This window comes from Chrysemys picta, chromosome 12 (assembly GCF_011386835.1).
Source record: "Chrysemys picta bellii isolate R12L10 chromosome 12, ASM1138683v2, whole genome shotgun sequence".
NCBI lineage: Eukaryota > Metazoa > Chordata > Testudines > Emydidae > Chrysemys > Chrysemys picta.
In genome coordinates, this window is record NC_088802.1 from 29,594,464 (window position 1) to 29,614,460 (window position 19,997).

General features: G+C 50.5%; 1 protein-coding gene across 2 annotated transcripts in view; it reads right to left on the minus strand.

Annotated features, from left to right (window-relative positions):
• The window catches only part of LOC101949283 (zinc finger protein RFP-like), a 48,576-nt gene extending 31,158 nt beyond the window's left edge, over positions 1 to 17,418 (minus strand). The window contains exon 1 of one of the 2 annotated variants that reach the window (XM_008176282.4): positions 3,300 to 17,418. In XM_008176282.4, coding sequence (XP_008174504.1) covers positions 3,300 to 3,710 — 411 coding nt within the window. In that variant the 5' untranslated portion in view covers positions 3,711 to 17,418. The remainder of the gene's footprint in view (positions 1 to 3,299) is intronic. The other variant, XM_008176281.4, reaches the window with a different exon arrangement.
• Between the last annotated feature and the right edge of the window lie 2,579 nt (positions 17,419 to 19,997).

Sequence of the window (19,997 nt, forward strand, 5' to 3'; positions counted from 1 at the left end):
CACGTTGATGTTGGTGAAACGTCCCTTATGATCCACAAGTGCTTGCAGCACCATTGAAAAGTACCCCTTGCGGTTTATGTACTGGGTACCCTGGTGCTCCGGTGCCAAGATAGGGATATGGGTTCCATCTATCGCCCCACCACAGTTAGGGAATCCCATTACAGCAAAGCCATCCACTATGACCTGCACATTTCCCAGAGTCACTACCTTTCGTAGCAGCACCTGAGTGATTGCTTTGGCTACTTGCATCACAGCAGCCCCCACAGTAGATTTGCTCACTCCAAATTGATTCCCGACTGACCGGTAGCTGTCTGGCATTGCAAGCTTCCACAGGGCTATCGCCACACGCTTCTCAACTGTGAGGGCTGCTCTCATCTTGGTATTCTGGCGTTTCAGGGCAGGGGACAGCAAGTCACAAAGTTCCATGAAAGTGCTCTTACGCATGCGAAAGTTCCGCAGCCACTGGGAATCATCCCACACCTGCAACACTATGCGGTCCCACCAGTCTGTGCTTGTTTCCCTTGCCCAGAATCGGCGTTCCATGGATAGAACCTGCCCCATTAACAACATGATCTCCAAAGCACTGGGGCCCGCGGTTTGACAGAATTCTGTGTCTGTGTCCGTGTCCGTGTCCATGTCCTCATCACGCTTGTCACTGCGCTGCCGCCGCCGCTGCCTCCTCGCCTCGTTTTTCTGGTCCTGGCTCAGCATAAACTCCACGAGAACGCGCAAAGTGTTTACAATGTTCATGACTGCTGTCTTGAGCTGAGCGGGCTCCATGCTTGCCATGGTATGGAGTCTGCAGTGTTCACCCAGGAAAAAAGGCGCAAAATGGTTGTCTGCCGTCCGTTGCTTTCATGCAGGGAGGGATGGAGGGGTGAGACTGTACCCAGAACCACCTGCGACAATGTTTTTTGTCCCATCAGGCACTGGGATCTCAACCCAGAATTCCAATGGGCGCGGGAGACTGCGGGAACTATGGGATAGCTATGGGATAGCTACCCACAGTGCAACGCTCCAGAAATCGACACTAGCCCCGGTACTTGGACGCACACCGCCAAATTAATGTGCTTAGTGTGGCCGCATACGTTCGACTTTATACAATCTGTTTCCCAAATTTGAATTATATAAATTCGGATTAATCCCGTAGTGTAGACATACCCTTTGGCTCTTAAGTCAGTTGGTGCATTTGAAAATTTGCTCATAAGATCTGTAATTCACCAGGGTGAGGTGTCGCAGAGCCATACAGAGAATTTTAAAGCACAGCTCCCATTCATTTCAATGGCAACTGGGCATCTCAGTCCCCAGTCTCAGCCCTGCATTCCTTCTGTTCTGTATGTGTCATGCAGCCAGGGAACAGAGAGGTCTTGGGGGCACCAGGCCTGATGTAGAGGCTTAGGGACTCTGGCTAGAGAGCTTTGTCTTCAGCAAATCCTCCAAGTGCTGCTGGGCAATGGGTTGAAGTAGTATCCATTTTGCAGCAGTGTAGGGTAGGGTGTCCTGCTCCCATGCAATGACAGGGAAAACTATATGAGGAGATCTGGATGTCAGAGACTTAAAGCTGAGCAACTTAAAGAGAAGGGAGTTTAGGTAAGAGTGTTTAAAACACTTTTTTTGTTAAAGTGTGTATTAAACTCTGGTGCCTAATGAACTCTTGGGAGAAAGGGACTCATTAAAAATTCAACACACTGGTAATATTGCAAGGTTCCTAAAGATTTGTGCTTGATTGTTTGGTATGGGGGAAAGGGCTTGTTCTTACTTCCGAGGTGACTCAACGTGGTCAGGGAATCAGTCTTTATTTCCCTTTAATCTTACTGTGGCATTAATATAGTCCACTTTGTCCTTAAAGCTAAAGTGGCTTACAGCACAGCAGGTTCTGTCCACAGTGGATTGCTCAGTCCAACTGGCTTTTTAAGGTTCCAATCCACTTGGACTTCATGGGCCCTAAAAAGTTACATCAAGTTTGTGGTTCAAATGGATGGATAAACCCAAAGAAAAAGTCCAAAGCATGCTCTGTTTCAGGAGCAGCAAAGTAACCGTCCTTCAGCAAACCAGGGAAAACAGGATTTCATCAGCCTGATTTTTCCTCAAAGACAAAGTTAAGCAGATTAATCTTTTTTTTTAAAAACAAAAACCTTTCAGTGCATCTTACACTTCAGAAAGTAGTTAAACACCAGCTCTGTGGAAACTCCAGCCTATATCTGTGCTGAGATGTTTATAATCAGGGCCGCCCAGAGGATTCAGGGGGCCTGAGGCAAAGCAGGGGAGCGGACCGAAAAAAAGGCGGCACCCGCTGCGGCGCTTGTACTTACCAGGCGGCGCTCCGTGTCTGCGGTGGCGGGTCCTTCACTCGCTCCGCATCTTCGGCAGCACTGAAGGACCCCCCACCACCGAAATGCCGCCGAAGACCCGGAGCAACTGAAGGGTCCCCCGCCGCCTAAGTGCCGCCGAAGACCCAGACCGCCGCCGGGTGAGGCGCCTCTAGCCAGGAAAGGGATTCTCGGCCAGGGCAAATTGCCCCACTTCCCCCCCCCCCCCCCCCCCGGCAGCCCTATTTATAATGTACTTGTAGAGAACTGCACAAGAAGTGTGATGAGAGGCTGTGTGGCCTAGGGACTAGAGGACTAGGATGGGCACTGGAAGGCAAGGGTTTAATTCCTGGCTCTTCTACTGAGCTGCTTTGTGAGCTTGGTCAAGTAACTGCCCCTTCCATACCTCTGTTTCTCTAGTGTCTCACTCCTTTGTCTTTGCTTCTGAGCATGCCCACCAGATCAGGCCCTACCAGTGAAAGAGGCAAGAGGAACACATGCCTTCCCCCAGCACATGGATTGCTCTGGGGGTGGGCAGGAGATAGGCAGCTAGATACCTGGAGGGAGGCAGTTGTGGATATGCCCAGAGGCAGTAACACAGGCAATGAGAGAACCTGTACCCTGAAAACATAGGCACTAAGTGAGTTTGGGTCCCTACAGGACTTGGCAGGAGTTCTGGGGATTGCAGTGGAGCCTAAAATTGGGACTTAGGTGCCTAAATCCCAGACTTATGCACCTAAATCTGGAGTTTAGGCACCTAAGTACCGTTGTGAATCCCACCCTTTGCCTCCCTGTATCTCGGTTCCCTCACCTGCACTTTGTCCATCTTGATTATTTAGACTCAGCTCTTTGGGGCAGGAATTGTCTGTCTGTGTTTGTAGAGAACCTCGCATGATGGGGGCCCTGATTTCAGTGCCTTTAGGAGCTATTGTAATACACATTGTAGACATGCACAAATAGACGTAATTACACTGCACAGCAATTTCCTACCTTGTACGACTGGGCAGCCTCCTCTATCGGGACCACAGTGTGAGCGCGGTGATCCTGGGACTCTCTGCAGATCACACAGAGGAGTATTTGGTCCTGGCTACAGAAGAGTTTGAAAGGCTCCTGGTGCACCTTGCACAAATCTTCTCCTGCTGCTGCCTGGAAAGTCAGCTGCTTGGCTATTTCTACGACGTTGGCCAGTGGCCTGTTTGACCTTAGGGTCCTCTGGGGAAAGGTCTCTCTGCACTGAGGGCAGGAGATGTCTGCATCCGATTCCTCCCAGCACTGGCTGATGCAGGCTCGGCAGAAATTGTGCCTGCAATCTAAAGACACTGGATCCTTAAAGAAACTCAGACAGATGGAGCAAGTAGCTTCATCTCGGAGGCTTTTCAAAGGGTTCACCGCTGCAGCCATGGCTCCCTGCAGAGAGTGACTCAGGGTTTCCTTTCCTGAGCTGACTGGGCTCTCTGCACCGGGAGAGGCTCCTTCCTCCTGGAGAGCAGCGGGAATGTTACTGCTCCAGTCTCCTCCCCCGGCTGCAGCCAGGGCTCCGGGGTCCCAGCAGCAGCCGGGCTCGGGGAACTTGCAAGGACCGTGGGCAGCGCCCCAGTCATTGCAACGAGTGCAATTCACTTCCTGCTGCCGGGACTGAGTGACCTCAGCGATCACTCCCAGAGCCGCATTCCAGCTGCTCCTGGGTCCTAGCGATCAAGGGATTGCACCGCAGCCCCCCAGACCCCGCCTCCTGGGGCCCCACGTCCCCTGGGCAGGGGCAGCTTCTCTCAGCATTAAGGGGGCATTGTGCATAGAAGCCGGGCTTGGGGGAGAACGGGGGTTTCTATAGAGACTCTAGATTGTTCTAAGTGAGTCCCCTCCCCAATATGAAGAGGAACATGGGGATGATGAGTCCTGGTCCTAGAAAGGCTGCCTGGGACCAGGAGCTGCAAGTGTCACATTTCTCAGTGACACTGTTTGTGAGTCAATCTGGTAACAGACTGGCACAAGGAGCAGTTTGTCAGAGACACCAGGCTCACTGGCTACTAGCCCTGGGCCGGGTTTGTGTAGCCAGTGGGAATGGAAGATCACAGGCACCAAAACCAGAAGGAGAGATCCGAGAAAGAGAAGATGCCAACGAACAGCTGTCATGGGAAAACTGAGGGAATGGAGGCAGGAGCTCACCTTACAATGGAGTGGGGGGTGTTTGGCACTGGAGGACACTAGAGAGGAAGAGAAGATCCCATCCCAAGGTTCCAGTTGCCATTAATCCCCCCAATTCCTGGGGGCAGCCAAGTCTCTGACAGGTCTTGTTCTCTTGAGGCAGGAGGACATCACGGCCAAGGTGATGTACCAGCTCTGCACCATTTGATCCTTTCACCAGGTGTCTGAGGGTTTGCAGGGCTGTGCCTCTTAGGACACCTGTGATGGGGTGTAGAACCCCACATTGGACCAGGAGGGGTCAGAGAGCAGTCCTGGGCTGCTGTGATCCTGCCCCACCTCACATGCAGAACCTGCTCAAGCTGGAGTTTAAAAGGGAGCCTGTCATGGGGTGTATGTACCCTATGCTAGCCCAGCAACCAAAGGGTTAATACAGTGACTGGCAGGCTAACAGAGGCTGGGAGGGTAAAAGGGCTGGGAAGCAGACAGGTGGGGTGGCTAAGGAGGAGTGAGCAGGCAGGAGAAAGGAACTCTTGGCAGCAGACTGCTAGAGAGTCGCCCAGGGGACAACGCCCCAGAAAGGGGGGAACAGGCCAACAGACTGAAGAGCTTGCAGAGGCCTGAGGGAAGCTAGGAAGGAGCTTAGGGCACTGTCAGAGTCAGCAAACCCTGATTCTCCTGGTCTAGCTTGAGGGCCCTGAGCTGGAACCCAGTGGAGGGGGCAAGGCTGGGTTCCCCTACCAGCCCCGTGATGGATCTGAGAACAGAGAGGATGTCCAGATTACTGAACACCAGGAGTGGACTGACAGCCCCGTTGAGCTCAATGAGCTGGAGCCATGCCCCCCATCACCTCCATTTGGCTAGGGGAGACACCTCTGCATTGACATATCACCACCCAGACAGCTCAGAAGGGGGAGAGAGAGCAGAGAACAAGACTTACCTTGGGAGCTCCTGGATAAGTGTGCAGCAGGAGAGATTCTGTTAGCAGCAGCTACTCCAGGTCTGAGAGGATCTGGAGGATCACAGGTGAGCCTTTTGATTATGTGTCCAATGGAGAGGGAGGGTCTGGGCTCCTGTACTAACCATCCTTTTTCTGGAGGGGACATAAACCCCTTTTCCCTCCCTTGGAGAGCATAGAGACATTATAAGCCCTGGGCTAAGGGAGTGCCATTCACAGGTGCCCAGAGGTGGGTTGAAGAGCCTTTCTTTTGTTGGTCTGTTCATATTTTGTTGGACTCTATTAACCCAGAACTCAATTGGTGAACCAGCCGGTGGGCTAAGGCCTCAGATTCCCATCACTGGGTCCAGTTAATCCCATCTCTCCTATTATCCCCATTTGAGCTACTGTATGGGAGACAGCCCCACAGAAACCTAGATCTCCTCCACAAGACATGGGAGGTGCCAGCCTCAGGAACAACCAACGTGGTACAATACGTGTTCTGTTTGAGAGAAAATTTAGAGCCACTGTGGGCTTTCTTGAGAGAGAATCAGCTGAAATCTCAGTAGAACCAGGAGTGGACCTACAATAAAGGGGCCAGATGTGAAAATTTAAGCTCAGTGATAAGATTTATTGTTGCTGCCAATCTTGAAATCAAAACTGCTGGCCAAGTGGCAAGGATCATTCAAGGTTGTAAAAAGGGCAAAGGCATTTGATTATGAAAGAGAAAAAAGACACAGATATACCAGATGAACCTGCTGAAGGCTTGGAAGGACCAAGAGGACCTCCTCATAATGCCTTTTCCATCTGAATGTGAGCGTGGCCCACAAGAACCCTTAATCCATGATTCTGGCCTGATGAGAAACTGGAAATACAATCAAAGACCTTCCCTTGGTATTCTTAGCGTTGCCAGAACAAGCCCATGTACCCTATTCAAGTTGGATGGCCCATCAACATAAACAATGGGCCATGGGAAAAGCTTATCTTCACCTGATGATCTTTCCTGTGGCCATTATAGTCACTGTCAGGGTATGAGTAATGGCTGGTAGGACTCATCGAAGCATACAAAGGCATGTGACTAGATCATGTGATACTAGACTCCATCTTGTTACTTGTATTTTCCCACAAACTGTGCTGAGGGGTGGGAGGGGGCAGCTTGGCTTAAAAGAAAGAAGTTCCCACACATGGAAGAAGCTATAAAAGGGGGAAGTGACATCACCACAGGGCCTCACTCCCCCTACAACACAAAAGGACTGTTTGTATTATCTAAGAGGGTGAGACACTGTTTGATTAAAATCTGGTCTAGTGTATAGGATTTAGATTGCATTTTATTTCCTAGTGTGATAAAGTCAGGCCGGACAGCTGCAGGAGTGTCTGGGAAAACAGGTATGTTAGCCCTAGAATGCTAAAGGCCCTTTTTCCTACAAGCTGGGAAGGGGTTGCTTCAAGTCAGTTAGGGAAACCTGAGTCCAGTTAAGGGCTGCCTGAAACCTGTTAAAATCTCTCTTCTCGTGTGAGAGGGGTGGGGAGAGACAAACTGCTGCAAGGCTGGCAGCAGCAGGGAGATAGGCTTCTCCAGTGTGTGAGACTGTGCTCCTCCCCATAGGGGAGACACCTAAAACCCAGTGCCTGTTTAGGGAAAGGACTGACACCCTGGGGCTAGTGACAGGATAACACCTGCCCCAGTGAGGGGGCCAGGGAAAGGTATTCCCCATTTGTTTTGGTGCGTTATAGACTTTTTCCCTTTGTTTGGCAGAGGAGCACTCCTCAGGCCTGTCCCAAGGCCTACCGGGAAAGCTCTGAGAAACAACCCCCAAAGAGGGAAGACAGACATTCTCCAGAGTGAGGGGCTGATTTATCCCAAGCCCTGTTCCTGCCAGAGGAGGGAGCACTAAGTCTGGCGAGGCAGAAGGGGTGCCTTGCCACACGTGGTGTCAGGGGTGGGATCGAATTGATACTGAAAACCATCCCAGGGCAAGATAAATCACCCCCACCTCCTCCACAAAAAAAGGACACTGTAATGAGGGCACTGGTGCAGGCCACAGCAGCACAATAAGAGGCTACCAGGGCCCAGATGACTGCCCAACAGGAATTGGTACAACTACAACAGGAGACAAATCAGCTGCTGATAAGAAAGGCAGCCCAAGATCAAGCCACCCCGCAGGAGGTCGTGACCCAGCTGAAGGCCCTGACTGCTCTGACACATGGCCTTAATGAGATGTGACCCCTAAGGGCCAGCAGTTACCTGCAAAAGATGACGGTGGAAGATGATGTGGAGGCGTACCTTCTCACCTTTGAGAGAATGGCCCTACGTGAGGCCTGGCCCCAAGAACAGGGGCCATCAACCTGTCCCCTTTCCTGTGTGGGGAAGCCCAGAAGGCAGAAACAGCCAAAGATTACTCCCAGCTGAAGGCAGAGATCCTGGCAAGATTCAGAGTGGCAGCTATAAGGGCCCAGAGGTTCCATGAGTGGAGGTACCAGGATAGCAAGGTGCCGAGGTCACAACTGTTCAACCTGATCTATCTAATGTGGAAGTGGCTGTGCCCTGAGATCCACAGCGCGGAGAAGATTATAGAAATCATAGTGCTGGACAGATTCATGAGAGGATTACCACCAGACCTACGAGGATGGGTTAGCCAAAATGACCCCTCCTCTTATGATGATGTAGTTGCCCTCATAGAGAGACAATTAACGGCCAAGGAACTTTCTCAGACTACCAGGGAAGAAATGTGCTGAATCAAGAGATCAGTCCCCACCCTGAAGGACCAGACTCCCGAAGGATCAGGCAGAACGTTGTTAGGGAGAAAGGATGCTGAAGAGCGGCAGGAGTCTGCAAAGGGATTTGGGGGACTGGGGAGAGAGGGTTATGGGGTATGTGACCCAATAGCCCAAAGAATAGGGGGATATCCTGAGTGGGATATAGGTGTTATACTTGAGGAGAACTAGGGCATATTGCAGCCCAATGTCCTAACACTGAGGAGCCTATGCAATGCAACCTGGGTGATCATACAGGCCTGTGTGACATAATCAACCTTGTGGGGGTTGTGATGATCCCACATAGGTACACACAGCCAGTTAATATGAATGGCATAAAGACCATTGCATTGGTGGACTCCGGGAGTGCCGTCACACTGGTCTCAGGGAAACTAGTGGGACAGGACCAGCTATCTCGTGCCAAACACACAGGGATAGCCTGTGTACATGGCACTGCCAACTACTATCTGACCATCCCTGTACAAACTGAGTTCAGGGAAGTACCACGAGGGTGACGGCGGGGGTGGTCCCTAAACCCCCATATCTGGTCCTCACAGGACAAGATTTCCCAGGGTTTGGGAATCTACTTCCGGTGGGTGAGTCCAAGGAGACACCAGGAGTGATACTGTGGCCCCAGTAGGTAGCCCTCTCCCATTTTTCTCTGAATTTGACCAGGACTTGTTCTCTGCAACTGGGAAGCCCCGGAAAACTAGGCGAGAAAGGAGGGCGGATAAAAGGTTGGGAACCAGGATTTTGGCTAGGAAACAAAAGGTTGTGCTTGTAGGGAGGCAATCTCGTCCAGCTAGCAGGGGGGCAATTCAGGTCGTTGACAAGCCAGAAGCTGGACCCAGTTCCGCTGAGGCCAACCCTGGAGGGGAAACAGAAATAGGTCCCCTTGATATTGAGCATATTGGGCCCTCATTTAGAAATTTTGGGCAAGGCCAAGCCAATGATCTGCTGTATGACAATATTAGAAAGGAGGTAGTTGAGGTGAATGGGGCTCCAGTGGAGGGGAAACACAAAGGCCCAGGGCCATACTTTGTGATAAGAAGGGACCTGTTAAATAGAGTAGTTCAAATGCAAGAGTAAGAAGTGGAGCAGCTCCTGGTGCCTCGAAGACACCAGAGAGCAGTGTTAGACCTAGCTCATAGCCATTGTTTGGAGGACATCTAGGGACAGATGAAACCCCTGACTGAATCCCGAAGGTTCTTTTGGGCAGTTTATATGGAGGTCCGATGATATTGCGCCTCCTGCCCAGAATGCCAATTACACAGCCCACTGCACTTAAGGGTTCCTCTAGTATCTTTGCCGATTACTGAAGTCCCGTTTGAGAGGATAGCCATGGACCTAATAGGCCCACTGGAGAAGTAGGCCCAAGGCCATCAGTGTGTGCTCGTAGTTCTGGACTACGCCACCCAATACCCAGAAGCCATACCCCTACGTAACACAATGTCCAAGACAATAGCGAAGGAATTAATTCAAATTTTCTCTAGGGTAGGGACACCCAAAGAGATCTTAACGGATCAGGGAACCCCCTTTGTGTCAAAATTGATCAAGGACCTGAGTGCAATGCTCCACATACGGGCCCTGTGAACATCAGCCTACCATCCTCAGACTGGCAGCCTTGTCGAATGCTTTAATAGGACACTGAAGAACATAAGGGAAGTGGTGAGCCGAGATGGGAAGAATTGGGGTACCTTGCTACCTTACCTGATGTTTGCCATAAGGGAAGTTCCCCAAACGTCCACGGGGTTCTCCCACTTTGAGCTGCTATATGGTTGTCGTCCCCGTTGTGTATTGGACATTGCCAAGGAGGACTGGGAAGAACAGCCTAACCAGGGGAGAAACATCATTGACATGTGATGCAGATGTGGGACAGGATGGCCCAAGTCACCCACATAGTGCGGGAACACATGGAGAAAGCACAAGAGGCCCAACAGACCTATTACAATCTCCAAGCGAAGGTCCGGAAGTTCCAGACAGGTGATTGGGTATGGTGCTGGTGCCCACAGCTGAAAGTAAGATCCTGGCCAGATGGCAGGGGCCATATGAAGTAATAGAAGCCATTGGGGAGGTTGACTAGAAGGTTCAACAGCCTGATCACCGGAAGCTGGAGCAGATCTACCATGTCAACCTGTTGAAACCCCGGCAGGACAGAGGAGCTTATGTAGTCACCCTAGAGACACCACCCCAAGAAAATAAACCACAGGGGCATGTGAAAATATCCCCTAAATTGACCCCTGAACAACGGGCAGAAGTCACCAATATGATTGAGCGAAACCACGATGGGTTCTCAGAGAAGCCAGTCAGAACCACTGAAGCTCATCATCATATCATCACGGATCCCAGAGTAAAGGTGAATGTTAAGCCATACCGGATCCCAGAGGCAAAAAGAGAGGAGATTAGGACCAAAGTTAAGAGGATGCTGGAGCTAAGAGTCATTGAGGAGTCCCATAGTCAGTGGTCCAGTCCGATCGGTCTGGTACTTAAGCTAGATGGCACCATGAGATTCTGCAATGACTTCCGGAAATTGAACGAGGTGTCCCAGTTCAATGCCTATCCCATATCTTGGATAGATGAGCTAATCGACCAGTTGGGAAAAGCATGATTCATGTCCACCCTCGACCTGACCAAAGATTATTGGCAAATCCCTCTGGCCAAGGGAGCCAAGGAGAAGACTGCTTTTTCTACACAAAAAGGATTGTACCAATATACTGTCCTCCCTTTTGGATTACATGGAGCTCCCACAACCTTCCAACAACTCATGGATAAGCTGTTATGTCCACATGCCAAGTATGCGGCTGCTTACCTTGACGATGTGGTCATACATAGCCCAGGCTGGGAGATGCACCTAGAAAAGGTGAAAGCCATATTGGATACCCTGAGGGATGCGGGTCTCACTGCAAATCCCTCAAAATGTGCAATAGGGCTAGCCGAAGCCATATACCCCGGTTACATCGCAGGAAGCGGCATAATGAAGCCCCAACTGAATAAGTTAGAAGTAATACAAAGTTGGCCCGATGAATCCGGAAGAAACAGGTCAGAGCATTTCTGGGAATACACCTCTACCCCGATATAACACGACCCGATATAACACGAATTCGGATATAACGCGGTAAAGCAGTGCTCTGGGGGGGGGCGGGGCTGCACACTCTGATGGATCAAAGCAAGTTCGATATAACGCGGTTTCACCTATAACGCGGTAAGATTTTTTTGGCTCCCGAGGACAGCGTTATATCGAAGTAGAGGAATAGTAGGGTACTACAGGCGATTCATTCCCCACTTTGCTACCAGAGCATACCCATTGACGGACCTGATAAAAGCCCAAGGTCCAGACATACCAAACTACTGGAAGCATCAGAAAAATGTCATGCCCAAGCAGTATCAACTAGGAAAAATTGTACTGGCAGTTCAGCATCACAAGTGAGTGTTGAAATAAAATTTCCAGGCCTCAACTGTATCCTTTCACTGCAGAGGTACAATATGACAAAGCAAATATTTAAAGATGTTATTTTAGGTTACTCAAACAAATTGTTCATAAAATACTCGTGTTTATCTGACAACACAAAAACACTAGGAAAATAGAAATTTTTGACTATTATTTAATTTTATATCAATTTTAAGTTTCAGCTCTCTTTTTTGAATTTACTACTGCTAAGACTGAAATAGGATTTAAACCAGTAACTGAACTTTAATTTTTGGGTGGCTTGAACCGGAAATGAATCCGAACCTGAACCAAACTGAAATAAACACCAGTTGGACTCCTTGCCTGCTGATGCTAGCAGCGACTCTGGTTTGACACAGAAATCAGAGCCGGGCCCTTTTCAGTCCTGTCAACCTTAAACATTTAACATCATGAGCCAAACCCCCAAAATAATAGAGACTGGAAATGGCTGAGCCATTACAAACATTGAATCTATCTCCCCTTGTAAGTATTCTCACACTTTCTTATCAAACTGTCTGTACTGGGCTATCTTATTATCACTTCAGAAGTTTTTTTCTCTTACTTAATTGGCCTCTCAGAGTTGGTAAGACAACTCCCACCTTTTCATGCTCTCTGTATGTGTGTATATATATCTCCTCAATATATGTTCCATTCTATGCATCCGAAGAAGTGAGCTGTTAGGGTGACCAGACGTCCTGATTTTATTGGGACTGTCCTGATATTTGCTTCTTTGTCCCGCGTCCTGACCAATGTTTGGTCCGGACACTGGACAAACAAGAAATTTTGCCCTCCCGGAGGGATTCTGCCCCCCCCCCCCCCGCTCTGGCTCCGCCCCCTCCTTCCCTCATTGGCTCCCTCCCCAAATCCGCACCCTGGCCCCGCCTCTTCTCCAACCACACGGCATTCCTCCCCCCTCCCAGGCTTGCAGCTGCATGGCAGCGCAAGCCTGGAGCGGGGGGGGGGCAGTGGCGGCGCCTGGATCCTGGAGCTGGTGAGTCAGCTCCGGCACCCGGGCACCGGGCGGGCAAAGGGGGGCTGGCAAGGGAGGGAGGGAGATGGGGGGGCTCCCTCCCGCTCACGGCTGCTTCACGGCGGGACGCACCTCCCGTCCCATAGCCCGGCCCGGGCACATGCGGCGTGCGTCCCGCCGCTGGCGGGAAGCCCCATGCCTCTCCCACTCGGCTGCGCTCCAGCAGCTCCTTCCAGGCGGGAGGGAGACTAGGTGCGGGGGACGCACGCCGCATGTGCCCAGGGCGGGATGGGGCGGCGGGAGGCGCGTCCCGCCGGGAAGGAGCCGCAGCTGCGAGCGGAAGGGAGCGGTGCAGGGCTCCCCGGCAGCAGCGGGGATTCAGCCCATGCCCCCACACCGCCCCCCCTGCCCCTCCCCCCCCCCAGCCTCCCCGCGTCCCGATATTTTATATCTCTGATCTGGTCACCCTATGGGCCGTAGCCCACAAAAGCTTATGCTCTAATAAATTTGTTAGTCTCTAAGGTGCCACAAGTACTCCTGTTCTTTTTGCGGATACAGACTAACACGGCTGCTACTCTGAAACCCCAAAATAATGAGATTGATTTATTTAAGACAAAGACTAAACTGGGAGTAGGATCTGTGTGTGTGCGCGGGGGGATTTGCCTTGTAAATTCTGAGGAGGAATTCTTAGGAGAAAATCTCCTGCCCACCCACCTCAAATGCTTGTTTGACCATTTCTAAGGAAAAAGATTCCCCACTGGCTGCTGTGTAGGGCAGCTCCTCCCCCCCCCCCCCCCTCATGGCTGAGGGAGCTGCCATTGTATGTCTCACCATCCCTCTCCCTACCCTCTGGTTCTCCCTTTGCCAACCAGTCTCCGCTTGCTCTCATACTCTCCCTCCAGCCTCCTCACAGTCCCCTCTCCTGCATCTGCCCTTTCCTTCTCTTTATCCCCCCCGAGTTTCCCTCTATTGCTGCTCTGTTTCCCTGAGCCCCAGATTTCTCCCCCCGCCAAGGATTCCCTTGGCCTCCCTTCAGCAGCCCCACATCCCCGTGGCCTCATCCTGCCCCCTGCATCCTTGTTCCCCCCTCCTTCCTCCTCACACATCCCTGTTCACCCCTCAATGCCCTCTGGCTCTCAGAACTCCCTGCCCCTCTTCAGCCCCCATTTGGCTCCAACCCCCTTCTGGATCCCCATATGTTGCTGGCACACCCCTAATCCCTCACACTCATGGCAAAACATGGTAGCTGGCGGCCAGCTTTCCTCCGCACAATGCAGGGAATCACAGCCAGCCCATCTGGGTACCACCTGGGGCATCCCCCTGCAGACAGGCTGCAAACAGAAGCACTCCCTGGGGAAGGGGGTGGTGGGCAGGTCTCACCTTCTCTTCATGTGGGGCACTGCCTGGAAGCAGGACTTTGGTTCCCAGTAAGGGAGGTCCAAGATAGACTGGGATTTCTGCACTGGAAGAGTCTCTCAAGGAGCAGCGAGAATGTTCCTCCCTCGATAGGAAACCTCCCCTGTCCACAGCCAGGGATCTAGGGTCTCCAGCAGTAGCAGCTGAGGCCCTTCAGTATTGCCAAACCCCAAATGTTCAAAAATCATGAGTCAGGCTCACCAAATATCATGATATTGGCTTTAAAATCATAAGGATATGTAAAAATAGCAGCTGGGAAATAGGAGCTAAGATCCTGCGAAAGGGGGAAAGAAAAGCTGCTCTGCCCACACCCTGTTTTTGCAGCCACTGCACCTAGCTTACCCCTTGTGGGGGAACTTTTATCCCCTCTGCTCCTCCCTATTCCTGGGTTTCCCCCTCCTCCTGAGTCTGGCAGTGCCTGTACCCCATTCTTAACCCCTGCTCCTACCCCCAGCTCCCTGGAAGCTGCCACCCCCATCTATTCTCCCCCAGGTTTCACTTCCCCAGCCCTCAAGACGGTGCAGGTTGGCTTTACGCACCCTACAAACAATGGGAGTTTGCAGCAGCTTTCCTAAGCACAGGGCAGGGAATCGCAGCCAGCTCCACTGGGAGGAGCCTGGGGCCAAACCATGATGCTACAGCCATCAGTCCCAATCCCAATACATCTGCTGAAATCCAGACCAACACTGTCAAGAAACTGAATCACTGCTGTGGCAATTGCTTCTGCTGTTTCACCTTCCAAACTGACTAGTCCCAAAAATGTAGAGACACTGTTCTTTAAGGACGAGTTGCTTTACTACAGCAACGTCTATGCTCTCATCTATAACCAGTGAATACTAAGGGTATGTCTACACTACGGGATTACTCCGAATTTACAGAATTCGATATTTGGCAACCGATTGTATAAAGTTGAGTGCATGTGGCCACACTAAGCACATTAATTCGGCAGTGTGCGTCCATGTACCAAGGCTAGCGTCGACTTCCAGAGCGTTGCACTGTGGGTAGCTATCCCATAGTCTCCCCCGCCCATTGGAATTCTGGGTTGAGATTCCAATGCCTGATGGGGCCAAAAATTTGTCGCAGGTGGTTATGGGTACATGTCATCAGTCAATCCTCCCTCCGTGAAAGCAACGGCAGACAATCATTTTGCACCCTTTTCCCTGGATTGCCCGGGCAGACGCCATAGCACGACAACCATGAAGCCCGTTCAGCCTTTTTTCACTGTCACCGTATGTCTCCTGGATGCTGCTGACAGACGTGGTACTGCAGCACTACACAGCAGCATCCCCTTGCCTTTGCAAGTTAGCAAAGACGGTTACCAACCACTGTATCGTCTGCTGCTTTGCAAGTTGACAGACAGTTACCAGTCACACTGTACCATCTGCTGCTGTCATGGGTGCTCCTGGCCGGCCTTGGTGAGGTCGGTCGGGGGCGCCTGGACAAAAATGGGAATGACTCCCCAGGTCATTCTCTTCTTAAGTCTTGTCTAATGGAGAGTCAGTCCTGCCTAGAATATCAGGCAAGCCTACTAAAGAACCAGAGAGGCAAACGGCCACTCCAGGTCAGAGCCCCAGACATCCCGCAGAAATGATGAGCTGCATGCCATTCTAGGGGGTGCCCCTACAACTACCTCACCCATTGCTTCCCTCCTCCCCCACCCCTCCCGGGCTACCTTGGCAGTTATCCCCCCTTTTGTGTGATGAAGTAATAAAGAATGCATGAATTTGAAACAACACTGACTTTATTGCCTCTGCAAGCAGAGATCGAAGGGGAGAGGGGAGGGCGGTTGGCTTACAGCGAAGTCGAGTGAACCACTATTCTGCACTTGCTCAGCCTATAGCTGAAAATGGGAATCTGTGATAAGCACTAGGATAGAAGCACAGGCAGGACTGAATCTCCATTTGTGTGTGGGCCTTTGGTTGACACTGGTAAAATACAAAATGTCCCAGGATATGTATGTTGGGGGACAGTTCTAAACGGCAGCTTAATTTTTTTATTTGCAGCAAAAAGTATCTGATTGTGAGCCCTGGGAGCAAGGGGTAGTCTGGGGTAGGTGCAACCGCGCAGTGCTGCCGAATGGGAGGGCAGCCTGAGGCAGAAACCTCCAGCTGAAATGATATTCCAGGCAGGACTGAATCTCCATTACACAAAACATAAAGAAGAGAATGACCTGGAGTTATTCCCTTTTTCGTCCATGCGCCCCCAACCGACCTCACCGAGGCTAGCCAGGAGCACCCATGTCTGCCCAGGCACCCCCGACCGACCTCACCGAGGCCAGCCAGGAGTACCCACAGGACGACAATGACGGTTACCAGTCATACTGCACCATCTGCCATCTGCAAGGCAAGGCAAGGGGATTCTGCTGTGTAGCGCTGCAGCACCGCGTCTGCCAGCAGCATCCAGTAGACATACGGTGACAGTGAAAAAAGGTGAGAAACGATTTTTTTCCCTTTGCTTTCACGGGGGGGCGGGGGGGAGGCTGATGACATATACCCTGAACCACCCGCGACAATGTTTTTGACCCTTCATTGGGAGCTCAACCTAGAATTCAAATGGTTTTTGGAGAGTGCGGGAACTGTGGGATAGCTACAGTCGTCAGTCGCCCCTCCCTCCGTGAGCATCCATTTGATTCTTTGGCTTTCTGGTATGCTTGTCTCAGCTCCTTAAGTTTCACACAGCACTGTGCTGAGTCCCTGTTGTGGCCTCTGTTCATCATGGCCTTGGAGATTTTTTTCAAATGTTTTGGCATTTCGTCTTTTGGAACGGAGTTCTGATAGATCAGATTCATCTCCCTATACAGAGATCAGATTCAGTATTTCCCGTTCGGGCCATGCTGGAGCTCTTTTTTGATTCCGGGACTGCATGGTCACCTGTGCTGATCAGCGCTCCATGCTGGACAAACAGGAAATGAAATTCAAAAGTTCGCAGGGCTTTTCCTGTCTACCTGGCCAGTACATCCGATTTCAGATTGCTGTCCAGAGCGGTCACAATGGTGCACTGTGGGATAGCTCCCGGAGGCCAATACCGTCGAATTGCGGCCACACTAACACTAATTCGAAATGGCAATGTCGATTTCGGTGCTACTCCCCTCGTCGGGGAGGAGTACAGAAATCAATTTTAAGAGCCCTTTATGTCAAAGTAAATGGCTTCGTTGTGTGGACGGATGCAGGGTTAATTCAATTTAACGCTGCTAAATTCGAACTAAACTCATAGTGTAGACCAGGCCTAAGACTCACCAATGTCTTTGAGGTCAGAGAACATGCAGGGAGGAATGACGTTGTTTATTAACGCTGTGCATTTTGTGCAATGCAGACTTACCTCTCTCTTGAAAGCTGATCTGACAAGTTCCCCAAAATGATCCATGGAACTAACCATTGAGTGGCAGGCAATGTAGCAGGCCAGTTTTAGCTCTGCTTGGTGCATCGTAGTTGAAGGTTTCCATACTGTAAAGCCAACATCTGTCAGGTGAATAGAAGAAAGTGATGCTATGTTAGCAACAAGAAGAAAATCAAGGAAAGTGTGGGCCCCTTACTGAATAAGGGAGGCAACCTAGTGACCGAGGATGTGGAAAAAGCTAATGTACTCAATGATTTTTTTGCCTCTGTCTTCACGCACAAGGTCAGCTCCCAGATTGCTGCACTGGGCAGTACAGCATGGGGAGAAGGTGATCAACCCTCTGTGGAGAAAGAAGTGGTTCGGGACTATTTAGAAAAACTGGACGTGCACAAGTCCATGGGGCCGGATGTGCTGCATCCAAGGGTGCTAAAGGAGTTGGCGGGTGAGATTGCAGAGCCATTAGCCATTATTTTTGAAAACTCATGGCGATCGGGGGAGGTCCCAGATGACTGGAAAAAGGCTAATGTAGTGCCCATCTTTAAAAAAGGGAAGGAGGAGGATCCGGGGAACTACAGGCCAGTCAGCCTCACCTCAGTCCCTGGAAAAATCATGGAGCAGGTCCTCAAGGAATCAATTATGAAACATTTAGAGGAGAGGAAAGTGATCAGGAACAGTCAGCATGGATTCACGAAGGGGAAGTCGTGCCTGACTAACCTAATTGCCTTCTATGATGAGATAACTGGCTCTGTGGATGAGGGAAAAGCAGTGGATGTGTTATTCCTTGACTTTAGCAAAGCTTTTGATATGATCTCCCACAGTATTCTTGCCAGCAAGTTAAAGAAGTATGGGCTGGATGAATGGACTATAAGGTGGACAGAAAGCTGGCTAGATCGTCGGGCTCAACAGGTAATGATCAATGGCTCCATGTCTAGTTGGCAGCCGGTATCAAGTGGAGTGCCCCAAGGGTCAGTACTGGGGCCGGTTTTGTCCAATATCTTCATTAATGATCTGGAGGATGGCATGGATTGCACTCTCAGCAAGTTTGCAGATGACATTAAACTGGGAGGAGTGGTAGATACACTAGAGGGTAGGGATAGGATACAGAGGGACCTAGACAAATTAGAGGATAGGGCCAAAAGAAATCTGATGAGGTTCAACAAGGACAAGTGCAGAGTCCTGCACTTAGGATGGAAGAATCCCATGCACTGCTACAGACTAGGGACCGAATGGCTAGGTAGCAGTTCTGCAGAAAAGGACCTAGGGGTCACAGTGGACGAGAAGCTGGATATGAGTCAACAGTGTGCTCTTGTTGCCAAGAAGGCTAACGGCATTTTGGGCTGTATAAGTAGGGGCATTGCCAGCAGATCGAGGAATGTGATCGTTCCCCTTTATTCGACATTGGTGAGGCCTCATCTGGAATACTGTGTCCAGTTTTGGGCCCCACACTACAAGAAGGATGTGGAAAAATTGGAAAGAGTCCAGCGGAGGGCAACAAAAATGATTAGGGGTCTGGAGCACATGACTTATGAGGAGAGGCTGAGGGAACTGGGATTGTTTAGTCTCCAGAAGAGAAGAATGAGGGGGGATTTGATAGCAGCCTTCAACTACCTGAAGGGGGGTTCCAAAGAGGATGGAGCTCGGCTGTTCTCAGTGGTGGCAGACGACAGAACAAGGAGCAATGGTCTCAAGTTGCAGTGGGGGAGGTCCAGGTTGGATATCAGGAAAAACTATTTCACTAGGAGGGTGGTGAAACACTGGAATGCGTTACCTAGGGAGGTGGTGGAGTCTCCTTCCTTGGAGGTTTTTAAGGCCCGGCTTGACAAAGCCCTGGCTGGGATGATTTAGCTGGGAATTGGTCCTGCTTTGAGCAGGGGGTTGGACTAGATGACCTCTTGAGGTCCCTTCCAACTCTGATATTCTATGATTCTATGATTCTATGTTGCATTTCTTTTACGTTTGTCAGTCCCTGCATGTTGCACAAAATCTGCATGATGTGCATGAATCAGATTTTACAAAATTTGCATGCTGCTTTACTGTCATCACCGTCCACAGGCCTTAACCCATCTTTCAACTCCTTTTCTTTTTTCCATGCCTTTCTGTATTTTTTTTTTCCATATTTTTTTTTCCATACTTTGCCCATTTTCTTGGTGACATACTGGTTTTTCATTGGCTGAGCCTCAAAATGGCATCCAAGCGTGCTTAAATTGGAGCATGATAGGATGCATCAAGTGGGTTGTCCAAAAAGTTCACAAATTTGCCAGCCACCCACAAAGGAGCTTGGGGTAGGATAGTGGGACTTATATGCAGTATCTGGCTCCCTCCCCCACCCACCAGGGCCAATTAACACAGGGGCTTTAGAGACTGCAGCCCAGGGCCTCGGGCTAAAGGGGGCCCTGCAAAAATAAATCCAGTTTTCAGAATGGAGAGAGGTATTTAACATATTGATAAATAATGAGAGAATGGTCAGTTTTCAGAATTGAGAGAGGTAAATAGTGATGTCCCCCAAGGGTCTGTACTAGGCCCAGTCCTATTTAACATATTCATAAATGATCTGGAAAAAGGGGTAAACAGTGAGTGACAAAATCTGCAGATGATACAAAACTACTCAAGATGGTTAAATCCCAGGCAGACTGCGAAGAGCTACAAAAGGATCTCACAAAACTGGGTGACTAGGCAACAAAATGGCAG